Genomic DNA, 11,339 nt, shown 5'->3' with positions numbered 1-11,339 from the left:
TACTAGATTGGATCTTTCTAATAATCCACTAATCACTTCTACTAGTGGACAGGTTCTTTCTCACCTCCTCCTCAATAACTCATCACTAGTTGAACTGAATCTAACGGAGACTTCATTGTCTACTGAGTCAATACTACTTATTTTCCAGTCACTAATGGATAATAAGAATATAAGGAGACTCACACTAGACGAGCGACACAAAGAGATATGTATTGATACTTATCCTAAGTATCACCTCTTACGATACAAAGTTCGCTGGTGGGAATAATCACTCTCCATGCTAACTTACTAATAATCTCCTGATAAAACAATTATTCGTCAATCTCTCAGTCTCCTTCTCCAGTAAATACTGTACATTCCTTCTCTTACAGACACACACTATGTTACTGTCTCTCTCTTTGTTGTCATCATTTTTTTCTATTTCCTTCTCCTTTATTATTTCTATTTCTCCCTCAGTCAATAACTTGTCTCTAGCTGACCTTTCTCCATTTGAGTAAATCAGCCTTGTTTCCATTCTCAATATAATTCTCTCAAAAAGGAGCAAATAAAAAGAAAAAAACAATAATAATAATAATAATATAATTTTGAATAAAAATGTTTATAAAAGGGATGATAAAGATATTAAAATACATTCGCACAGTTCAATCAGTACATCAGAATCCTGAGAATGACCAGCTGGAGAAAGAGAGAGAGGAAATGACATATTATACTCACATACCATATAAGGATGTACAATATTATCAATATATTGATCATCAAGAGGACATATTGTTATAATGAATAAGCACCTCCTATGAGGTGTTTATGGATTTTGGAAACCAAGGGCGAAGCTGGAGGTTTACAAATTTCACAAACGCCTCATAGGGAGTGTTTATCTGTTTTAAACATACCATATAGCCAGTGGCATAGCCAGGATTTTTGGAAAGAGGGGGCAAGCAGTGCGGCGCGTGAAGCGCACCACGAAATTTTGCAAAACCACGCCCTTTTTGGGGCGTGGCCACACCTATTTTTTAACATGGCGGACTTCTTGACCGATCATAGGCAACATTGAATACCTTTTCAGCCTTATAATGGCATCATAAAAAGACTGCTTTGGCCTTTTCCTTTCATATGTAAGTTGTAGAACAGCTTTTCCTTCCAAAAGCAGCTTATTATTTGATTATTTTTAAATTTTGAGTTTAAAAAAAGGGGGGGCAATTGGCCGCCTTGCCCGCCCCCCTGGCTTCGCCTCTGGTATAGCCAAAAATTCTTGAGGCTTAAAATTTCGTGAATAATGAAATTTATGGAGAAATTTTAAATTCTGTGATAAATATTTTCGTGACTTTATTCTAATAATAATAATGACCATGCCTTATTTTATTAAAACATGGCAGATTCAATGTTTGAGATGGACTCTTGTGTCAGGAGGCACCATGTCTACAAATCAGTGTGGACACAAGAGATGGGGAAGATCATCATCTTTGACCTAGGCAGTATGCTTAAAATAGCAATACAGAGTAATAGAGACATCAGCTTGACCGAGAACACGACTTGACAAGGGCACGTTTATTAGTAAGGCGTGGTTAACCATGCCTCTCAATTAATATTTATTTTCGGGGGTTTAATTTTTTGTGATGCAAACAGTGATCACAAAAATACGAAAATTTATTCCTCGCGAAATTTTTTGGCTATACGGTATTCATGGAGACATAGTTATTACAAGTGGTTAATTAGGCTCAAGCAAAGGTACACTTGTGGTATTCTGTTGAATGGCTTCCATGTAGCGGATCTCCATAGCATTTGGACACCTTATTCATATCATTAACATCAAACAGAATTATTCATGAATGGTTTAAATAATGATTGGGGCGAGCAAAAGCGAGCCCCACATAATCGAGTCGAGTATGTCTGTCTGTCTGTTTGTTTGTACACGTACGTCACTCCTATTTATGCGTCTATAAAAAAATAATAATCACACATTTTAAAATGATAATTTTGATAATTACGGTACCACGTGCAAAGACAATGAGTAAGAGTAAAGCAACTTAACTGGAAGAGAGGAGTTGAAGAGTACTTAAGAAACAAGAGAAGCTGAAGCTTAAAACATGAGTTATTCACAAGAAGATGCTCGTGAAGCTCGTCGACTTCTTCGTAATGAGCGTGAGGAGGTCCAATACGGAGAAATGCTAGAGATGGCCCTGTCACACCCAAAAACAACAAATGGAGTCTCCTTCTGGCTTCTGAGACCAACCATCTTCCATCCTAGATCTATGTAACTGCAGAGATTCTTCACTCAAAGCTAGAAACTATGAAATTCCTTCCATGCTTACAAATTCTGCATTAGTGTATTGACATCGACATTCAACATTTAATAGCCGCTACATCATTGTCTATATAAACATTGTATATTGCTAATCGAAATGTTAATCGTTTTGCTCGCCCCTCAATGTTTACATTCACCTAGTATAGTATTAATTATTGAATCAGCAATACATGTACTGAATATTAATCATTCCTTACCACAAAGCAGTACCTTACAACAAGAAGCCTATTTTATAAAATAACCTGTCAATTTTCCTAATTTTCTGTCATACCGTATTTCAGAAGCAAGAGCACTGCGGGTCAGAAATTTGCTTATTTTAAAAAGTGTCATAACTCAAAAAATTTTAATCAGAATAAGTTCAAACTTTCTACACAGCATGAGTACATCAATATATATTAGAAAATGTAATAAAAATTTGGGGTGATTTCAGAGCCATTTTAGGTAAAAAGCATGGGCTATATATACAGTATTTAGCGATTGACGATTTGCAAGTGAAATTGCCAAGTATTGCACTTGTAAACAAATATAAAACTGCCAATTACATTTTACAGTAAAAATGAACATGTATACATGGTTATAATTGTGGTTAATAAACTGAAATTAATTAATAAAAGGTGTGGTTGGATGTGGCTATTAATAATATTGCAATCAAGTAGAAAAAATTAGTTGAAAAGTAATTATAAAAAATTATGTAATGTTGCCCGCCACCACTGAAATCGACATCCAAAAATTGGCAACAACAATCACGTACTAGATATACTCAAGTTCCTTAACCATATCTAGCACAGCAACAAAAACAGCAGCTACTAAAAGTCACTACTTCTGCTCAGAGTGACAATATCACTTTACAGCACTCCAGTATCATAGCAACTATTATTACACAATGAATTAATATTTCGATTATTCCGATCATTCTTTACTAGACTGGCACAAATCAGCTTCCTTTAAAGCTGTGCTAAATGAAAAGGCTATTGTGTGTCCAACTTTAAATAATCAATGGACAAATATGTACGTGTACTATCAAAATACCACATATCAGTTACCATAGTAATAACTAAATTATATTATAAATGTTCTTTACTTTTCTCCACAATGCTTCTGCTGTTAATTTGTGCGTGTCTCAGTAATCCAGCTTTCCTCATCTTACGATCAACTAATGAATAATGATAACCACTCCTAGTAAATAATAATAATAATAATAATAATAATAATTTAATAATTGTATGTCTTAGCATAGGATTTTTTTCATTGCATGATAATAATAATAATAATAATAATAATAATAATAATAACAACAATTTGACTATTATTGTTATTATTACTTCGAATAAATTAGTTGATTGATTTGATACTTTGTGATACATTCAATGCCAGACTATAAATGAAAGATTCAGAGATGTGAGTAACATGACTGAAATAGACAAATAAAAACAAGAGGACAAACATCATTAACATGAGGTTTAAAAGTAATTATTGATTACCGTCCTTCTGTGATTAGTGATGTGAAATATACAGCAACTGTTTTCTGTAAAGATGTCTGCCACTCCTAATAAATAAAATAAATAAATAAATAAATATTAATATTCAACCTGAGAGTACAGTAACATTGTAATTTCAACAGTGCTGTTAGCTTCTGCTAGTTTCAATGGAGCTGGTAATTAATAAATAAACAAGCAACAAGTACAAAAACAACAATACCATCACTTAGAAGGTTTCTCCAATCAATAGTTGCTAGTACTTTACTAAGAATTGATTTGTGATCAACTAACAGCTGACACAAACACCCTCCAGCTAATCTGAGACTAACACTGAACTAAGTATAATAATGGATCTTTAATAAATTAGAATTAGCACAAACACACAATCAAAAGAACATGTACATGTACAAAATACCGTACATATACAATGTACATGTGTACGTACTTGTTCCAGAGACATCAACAGCTTCATTAAGACATACATATTATAGACTACATGTACATTAGGTAGTCTATAATATCTATGATTAGAGGGACTATTGTTGGTGGGTGGAGCATACCCTCAGCTCCAAAGAACTACATTGACTTATCCCCAGCTGGTACCTCCTTAAGATCTGAAGCAGAAGCCACTGAACTGTCAAAACAATCAATACAAGAGAACCTCAAGGTATCAGGAGTAAGAGGAGTATCTTCAAGAGGGAGGGACCCTAACTCAAGAGGACACTGAGGGGACTGGGGCCCATTGGAACTGGTACTTGATCTCTGCTGTCATGGCAATGAGAGGCCGGTCCTCTCCTTCTCAACAGAATCAAGTATTGACTTGTACTTATAGGAACACAAGACAAGAAGTAGAATATACTGGACAGTATCGGTTGGAGTAAGAAATGACTCTCCTGTAATAGGAAATGTAATAAAAATGGAAAATTCTTTCCTTTTTAATTTTGGCAAAATTTGGCCAAGTTCCTGTACTTCATGTACATATGTGTAGTGTAGGAACTTTGGCCTGATTTTTGAGAAACTTAAATTCGTAAGAATTTGATTGGAAACTTTGAACAAAGCATAAGGATATCAGTATTTATCAAAAAATGTAATAAAAAATTGAGGTGATTTTGAAGACATTTTTTGGAAAAATCCAAATTTCAGGATTTTATCAAATTGGCTGCAACTTTTAAAATTGATGTCGGAATCAGCTCAAAATTTCTATATAGCATAAGTACATCAATATAAATCAGAAAATATAATAAAAATTTGGGATAATTTCAGAGGCATTTTTAGAAAAAGTCAGTACAGGGTTATTGGTAAAATTTTGCCAAAAATAAAAAATATAAAATTCTTCACTTGAATAATTTTTTTGATACATATACATGTTCTTTTGTTCTGTTGAAAGGTTGAGCTGATTCCGATCAAAATTAGATTTTTTTTACAAAATTTAAAGTTGCTAAAATGAGGCAAAACATAAAAGGACCAACATGTACACTTTTTTATACATACCACTGACTGTGTGTCCTAACCTTTTTGTATTGGTACCAAACACACATCTGTATGAGAGACCAGAGGAGGTGGGGGAGGGACAGTATGACAAGCGGAATAACATATCTCAAGATACTTTGAGTCTCTGGGAATGTGTTGGGTAAATGAAACACATATTTTCTATCAACACTCTAAATAGTGACAGACATGGAGATAAAGGATTACATGTACATATGTATATTTACTTTTGATGTACATGTACATGTACATTTCATAATTCAATGTTTGTCAGCAAAGTTCTGGTTAAAATTCTAAAATAAAATAAAAACAATAATATTAATTGGTTCATTTGTTTAAACGGACTCAACTTAAAAATTTTAGTTAGAATCAGCTTAAACTTTTTTAATGTAACAAAAATTGCAATGATTTCGGAGCCATTTTTTGGAAAGAAGCATAAACTATTATAGTCCATAGTGTTTTGTTACAGGTACAGCTGCCAATAGGCTATGTAGCGTCTAGGGCAAAAACTTTCATTGGCTCCTACAAGTACAGGTACAGGACATATTGTACTAGTCTTGCGTAGCCAAACCCATCCCCCTTTTTGACATTTGGCCAAATGTCAAAAAGGGGGATGGGTCTGGCTACGCGAGACTAATATCGTACATGTATTTCACAATTTTACTAAAACTCATGTACTAGTATAGATGTACATTTAAACTACCTCTCTGTTATCTTGCTGTCATTAGTAACTTCATCATTTTTATCATCAACTTTCTCTGTTCCCTACGGTATAATTATGAAAATTCGAGTGAAAATCTGCTGCTTCAAAGCCACCATTTGAGGGTTAAAATAACTAATTGCCCCGCCCAAAACGAGCCCCTCCCATGTGATTCTTTTGTAAAGTTCCCAATCTTCCCATCCGGCTTTGATCAATGGCAAATAAAACCAGTCCTTGTTCCTCTTCTCTGAGTCTCTTCTCTTCTCCTTTGACTATTGGTAATGTTTATTAACTATTTATGTATTATTGAATATGATTTTAGAGCAACTTATTGATGTACTTAATCTGTTAAAGAGATGTGATTTCCCTCAGACAAGATGGCATGAACTTGGACTGACACTAGGACTACACAAGAACACACTGGACAACATTAAAAGGGACAGTAACACAACTTATGAGTATTTAATTGAATGCCTCTCCCAGTGGTTGTCCAGAGCTGATAATGTTGACAGTAAAGGAGGAGCTACCTTTGACTCACTGTCAGATGCTCTTAAATCTATGAATGAGAATGCTGCAGCTGACAAGTTAGATCAAGAGAGTAAGTTAATATCACTGATTGTATTAGTATTAACTGTGTGTCTGTGTGTGTGTATTCTGTAGAACGTAAAGCTAAGGCTATCGATATATTCAGCACTCATCATCCACTCCTCTCTCAGTCTCTTTCTGATCCTGTCAATGTAGCTATTATGCTTCAAAGAGAGGGTATCATAACAGGACAAGTATTGGCTAGTGTGGAATCAGCTAGTCCCTCTGTTCCTAATCAACGTGAAGTCTTGTTAGCTGCCATTATAGTAGCTATTCAAAGCAAGTATAGTTTACTACAAACATTTGCTAGTGTGTTGTGCAAGTTCACTGGTAATGTAAAACTAGGAACAGTTATACAAAGAGACAATGGTAAGGTAGCTTAATTTACACAATTATTTTTTTTTAATTTTATTTTTAGATAAAGTATTTAATGATGCTGCACAAGTGATATCAGATGATGAAGGTACATTTGTATATCATTACAACAGAATATCAATAGTCAGTTTTCATTTTGATAATTTTTAGCTCAGGAATCTTCTGAATTTTCTAGTTCAGATTCCAATAAATCAATACCTAGTGGTGAGTTGTAATGTGTGAATAATTTCAGTAATATTTATTTTTGCAGTTGCTCCCCTTTACATTCCACAGTATAAAAGTGAAGATTTTGATGTACTTTATGCAAAATTTGCTAAAATGTTTTCAAATGTTCGTAAAGTTATTTCTCAATCTCCACCTCCTTTAGAAGAGCTTAAGACATTTATTGAAGATTTTAACTTTGACCTTGAAGCAGAATTGAGTTTAATAAAAAATCAAGAAAGTGTAATGCGTCTGATTAGAAAAAATTGTAGTCTCATTAATATTGTCATCCTTGAAGCTGTTGTTGAACACTTTGAGATTCATAATGCTCAGATATACATTTATGATTACAAGAGGGAAATTAAGGAATTTTGTCGCAATTTATCAGTTGATCTGTGCTTGAATGAGCCATTTGATGTAGTTAGGACCAGTCCTCCTCTTAAATGTGAAACAGCTACTTATGTACTTGGATGGGAAGCTACCGAGCATAAACTGAAGGATGTTACTGATATTGTATCAAAATCTTCTGGTAAATTTGTGAAACTGATCAACATCAAAAGCACTCAATCTATCACCATCACTTGCTCCTTCCCTCACTCTCTCACTGAAGCTCTCATTATAAAATTGAGTGACAATCTTGAATTACTAAAAAAGAATGATCTAATGGAGCTTACTGTTGGATACTGCACAATATGGAAGAAACAAAAGATACAAGTATGTGTATATATACTGTCAGTAATTATCATTATAATTATACTGTATTTTAAAGGAAATACAAGAATCACTGGAAGAGGAGGTACAGGAGATAAAGGAACAAGATAAAGATCATGATAAAGGTATGTGTCATCATTTCATTTACTGACTGATGTATTGTATCATTGGTTTATAGTGAATAAACCAATAGCAAAATCTGTTTTTATTGCTCGTTATGGCTATTATGTGATTGACAGTGTTGATATATCATTCAGTGAGGGAGAGTGGCTGGAGATATATAGGAAGGATGATAGTTTTTATTGGAAAGGAAGATCCTTGGTGTCTGGTGATGAAGGAGACATTCCTAGTAGTTGTGTTTACTCAATGTTGGAGTCACTTCAATTGTTAGAGTTTATACTGTCAGTGGAAGAAGTGTCCCTTCCTATTTTACAGAAGATAAGGAATGATTCATCTAGTAATGATAAGAAAGCTTCTTATTTTTTGAAGACTATTAATGATGATCCTATTATGATATCTGCACTGAGACAAGACAAGGAACAACATGATAAAGGTAGAATATTTGTGATAACATAATTTATGAACATACTATACAGTTATATTGTACATGCACTGTGCATGCATGCATGTATGTAATGTCACGTGTACATACATACTTATGATTGTGTAAAAATTAATTCATTAATTTTACTTCAAATTTTTTGCACATGCTTAATATATTATAACAAAACACACACATTCACATAATACAGTCAGTCAGTGACAACTAACATGTACTAGCCTTGCCCATATTTATGTATATGGTATATCAATATAATCTTTACTTTGGTTTATACTAGGAGTCACTGGGAGTGTGGACTGGGGCTTTGACAGGGTATCCCTTACCTCTCCATCTCCAGTTCAGTGTAATGAAGTAATAAGTAGTATTAATAATAATTTTAAGGAGATTCTCCTCCATTCTTCATCTACTAATAGTACAATAACTATACTATCATCAACTAAACTGAGTACACTAAACCTGAGGACAGTGAGGAGATTTGAGATATGGTTGACTCCATTAACTAATGATTGTATCCAGTACTTATGTATACTAATAACTAATAACAGAACAATACAAGAACTAGACATCAATGGCCACTCCATTAGTGATAGAGGAGTTTCTAATATCTGTCAAGCACTTGAACACAGCTCTACACTTACCTCATTAGATCTTTATCATAATCCTCTCATCACTTCTACTAGTGGACAGGCTCTTTCTCACCTACTCCTCAATAACTCATCACTAGTTGAACTGAATCTAACGGAGACTTCATTGTCTGCTGAGTCAATACTACTTATCCTCCAGTCATTAAGTAATAATAAGAATATAAGGATACTCAAGCTAGACGAGCGACATGAAGAGACTTGTATTAATACTTATCCTAACTATCACCTCATACAAGACAGAGTAGACTGGTGGGGGTACTAATCACTTTATTTTAACTTATTAATCTCTTGATACAATAATTATACCAAACTAGTATATTCTGTATACATTCCTTCTCTAAACTGACACACAGTGATGTCATTGTCTCCCTCTTTCTTTTCATCATTTTTTTCTACTTAATTCCCTCTTCTTTTATTACTACCTCTCCGTCAGTCTCTAATAAATTTTCTCAGTCCAGCTGACCTTCCTCCATTTTAGTAAGTCAGTCTTGAGATAGAAATGGAAAGAATTTTTTGAAACTGACATGAATTTGTAGAAAACAGGTTCCATGAATTACTATTGTAAGTTCTATAATGATACTATTAACACAATAACTCTTGCTTTTTCCAATCTCACTTCAATAGCATTAAAACAAATACAATAACAAAAATAATTAATAATAAAATTATTCAAAATCACTTCGAGCATTATTATAATAATGGCAAACTCAGACTCAATCCTGTACTTGTTCATGGCCGGATTGTAAGGACTGCTTGACTGAATGATATTCCTAATAATAATAATGATATAAAACTTAATGGTATATACATATATATATAGTCAAGAGAGAAAGAGAGGGGGGGTCCTTGGAGACCCCGCCAACAAAAATTCAAGCAAGACATACAAACCATACCAACTTACCTTCATATTAATACGGTGCAGAAGCTCAGGGTGGTCCTGCCAAAAGTTCACATGCCAATACTCATGACCTGGTCTAGAAACTTTTCTAAATCTATCTAGAAAATAAAAACCACACCTCATAATTGATAAATAATTATTAATAGATCTAACTACACCTAAATAATCCTTGCTAATTAGTATATTTATTATCCAAAAATAAAAGGGATTTTATACTTACATGTACAATGATGGAGCTGACGAATGAAACTTGCAAATGCCTTGTGTTTGAAATACATGCACTTTGGAAGAACTTCTACTGAGAAACATAACTCGTCTAATATAAGGAAGGTATTCCCACTCTAAAACAAAATAATACTGAATACAATATAATACTGAAATTAAATTAAGTACAATCTATCTTCTCATAAATATCATACTGTAGGGCACTCTTTTTCAAGGACTACAAATTTTGACCTTTTTAAAGTCGAAGTTAATTTGCAAATCATTATCCCTAACCTCCCTTGTAGCTCAAAAAATATACATTATTTGACAAACAGCCAGCATTGTTTGAAATAACAAGTTGAAGAACACATAAATTTGCTATTGACAAAAGTTATACAAATACATGTAGTTCAACTGATGACGTTTAAGTTGAAAAACAACTCAGTTTAGATCTATACCGTCTTGAAAATAGACAAAAATTCCATCTTTATGTAAACATGTCAACACACCCCCTTGTAATTACATTTACATGTATAATTCAAGGCCATCACACTATGGTATCATAAAATTAAGTCTGATATCATTGTACCTCAGACCACGCAGCTAAATTGTGTGTAAGCCCATTCTCAAGAATAGACCAGAAAGTCTTTATAAACCAAGCTGCTTTAGGAGATGACCTACTCCTGCCATTAGAGCTTACCAGGAGCGGAGGGAGAGAGAGTTTAGACACAATTTTTATATAATTCAAAGGCCAAAGTCTAAAGTGTGGACTACAATGCTACATGGCCTGCACACATGCGCATCTGTCAGACTGATCCAATTGCAATTCCATCATTGTGTATATATTCCGTATACCCCTTCTTGTGAACTTTAACAAATGTGATCTAAGAGGCAATGCGTAAAAACTAAAATTAGAAATTAAAATGGCAGGATTCAGGTCATCTTACATGTACTTCAAAGGAGTAAGACTATAGCAAGGATGAGGCATACTGTATGCAAAGCCATTGCCTTTTGTCTATGTGTTGGGAAGAATTGAAGGCACACCAGGCCAGTCTTCAGCTACACAGATTGAACCTGTCACTTGGAAGTTTACTTTATTGCTGTCTTCTTGTGGCACCAGGAGTTAGAATTAGAATCATTGAGAAGATGAGAAATAGAATGTTGTGATACGGATAACTGTTGTGAGTGTAC

At 33.9% G+C, this 11,339-nt stretch overlaps 2 protein-coding genes across 6 annotated transcripts; one reads left to right on the top strand and one right to left on the bottom strand.

Annotated features, from left to right (window-relative positions):
- Positions 1-593: 593 nt before the first annotated feature.
- Positions 594-6,095, bottom strand: LOC109583869 (putative neurobeachin homolog). 5 transcript variants are annotated; one of them, XR_002185741.1, is made up of 10 exons: positions 5,972-6,095; positions 5,496-5,561; positions 5,292-5,441; positions 4,226-4,673; positions 4,001-4,115; positions 3,892-3,953; positions 3,784-3,848; positions 3,625-3,677; positions 3,384-3,478; positions 594-675 (listed from the first exon to the last, which is right to left on the bottom strand). XR_002185741.1 is itself a non-coding variant. In XM_019999370.1 (7 exons), exons 1-5 carry the CDS (start codon positions 4,262-4,264, stop codon positions 3,635-3,637), a joined length of 360 nt encoding a protein of 119 aa, XP_019854929.1. In that variant the 5' UTR covers positions 4,265-4,697; the 3' UTR covers positions 594-675; positions 3,384-3,478; positions 3,625-3,634. The 5 variants fall into 5 exon arrangements, 1 of the variants encoding a protein (XP_019854929.1); XR_002185739.1 differs by having other exon boundaries at positions 3,625-3,848; XR_002185740.1 differs by having other exon boundaries at positions 3,625-3,848; positions 4,341-4,673.
- Positions 6,096-6,955: 860 nt separating this feature from the next.
- LOC109583863 (uncharacterized) lies at positions 6,956-9,678 on the top strand. The gene is made up of 6 exons (XM_019999365.1): positions 6,956-7,016; positions 7,079-7,132; positions 7,179-7,843; positions 7,899-7,965; positions 8,019-8,393; positions 8,680-9,678. Exons 3-6 carry the CDS (start codon positions 7,247-7,249, stop codon positions 9,306-9,308), a joined length of 1,668 nt encoding a protein of 555 aa, XP_019854924.1. The 5' UTR covers positions 6,956-7,016; positions 7,079-7,132; positions 7,179-7,246; the 3' UTR covers positions 9,309-9,678.
- Positions 9,679-11,339: the final 1,661 nt, after the last annotated feature.

Source organism: Amphimedon queenslandica, unplaced genomic scaffold, assembly GCF_000090795.2.
Source record: "Amphimedon queenslandica unplaced genomic scaffold, v1.1 AMPQUscaffold_13274, whole genome shotgun sequence".
NCBI classification, from domain to species: domain Eukaryota; kingdom Metazoa; phylum Porifera; class Demospongiae; order Haplosclerida; family Niphatidae; genus Amphimedon; species Amphimedon queenslandica.
Note: the sequence above shows the minus strand (reverse complement) of the source record. Positions and strands in the feature narration are given on the sequence as shown.

Coding starts and splice junctions, on each gene's coding strand:
- LOC109583863 (XM_019999365.1), top strand. CDS start 7,247: ATGTTTTCAAATGTTCGTAAAGTTATTTCTCAATCTCCACCTCCTTTA. Junction 7,966..8,018: donor AGATAAAGATCATGATAAAG/GTATGTGTCATC, acceptor ATTGGTTTATAG/TGAATAAACCAATAGCAAAA. Junction 8,394..8,679: donor CAAGGAACAACATGATAAAG/GTAGAATATTTG, acceptor GGTTTATACTAG/GAGTCACTGGGAGTGTGGAC.
- LOC109583869 (XM_019999370.1), bottom strand. CDS start 4,264: ATGTATGTCTTAATGAAGCTGTTGATGTCTCTGGAACAA. Junction 4,116..4,225: donor TGTTGATGTCTCTGGAACAA/GTACGTACACAT, acceptor TATTATACTTAG/TTCAGTGTTAGTCTCAGATT. Junction 3,714..3,783: donor TCACTAATCACAGAAGGACG/GTAATCAATAAT, acceptor TGTCTATTTCAG/TCATGTTACTCACATCTCTG.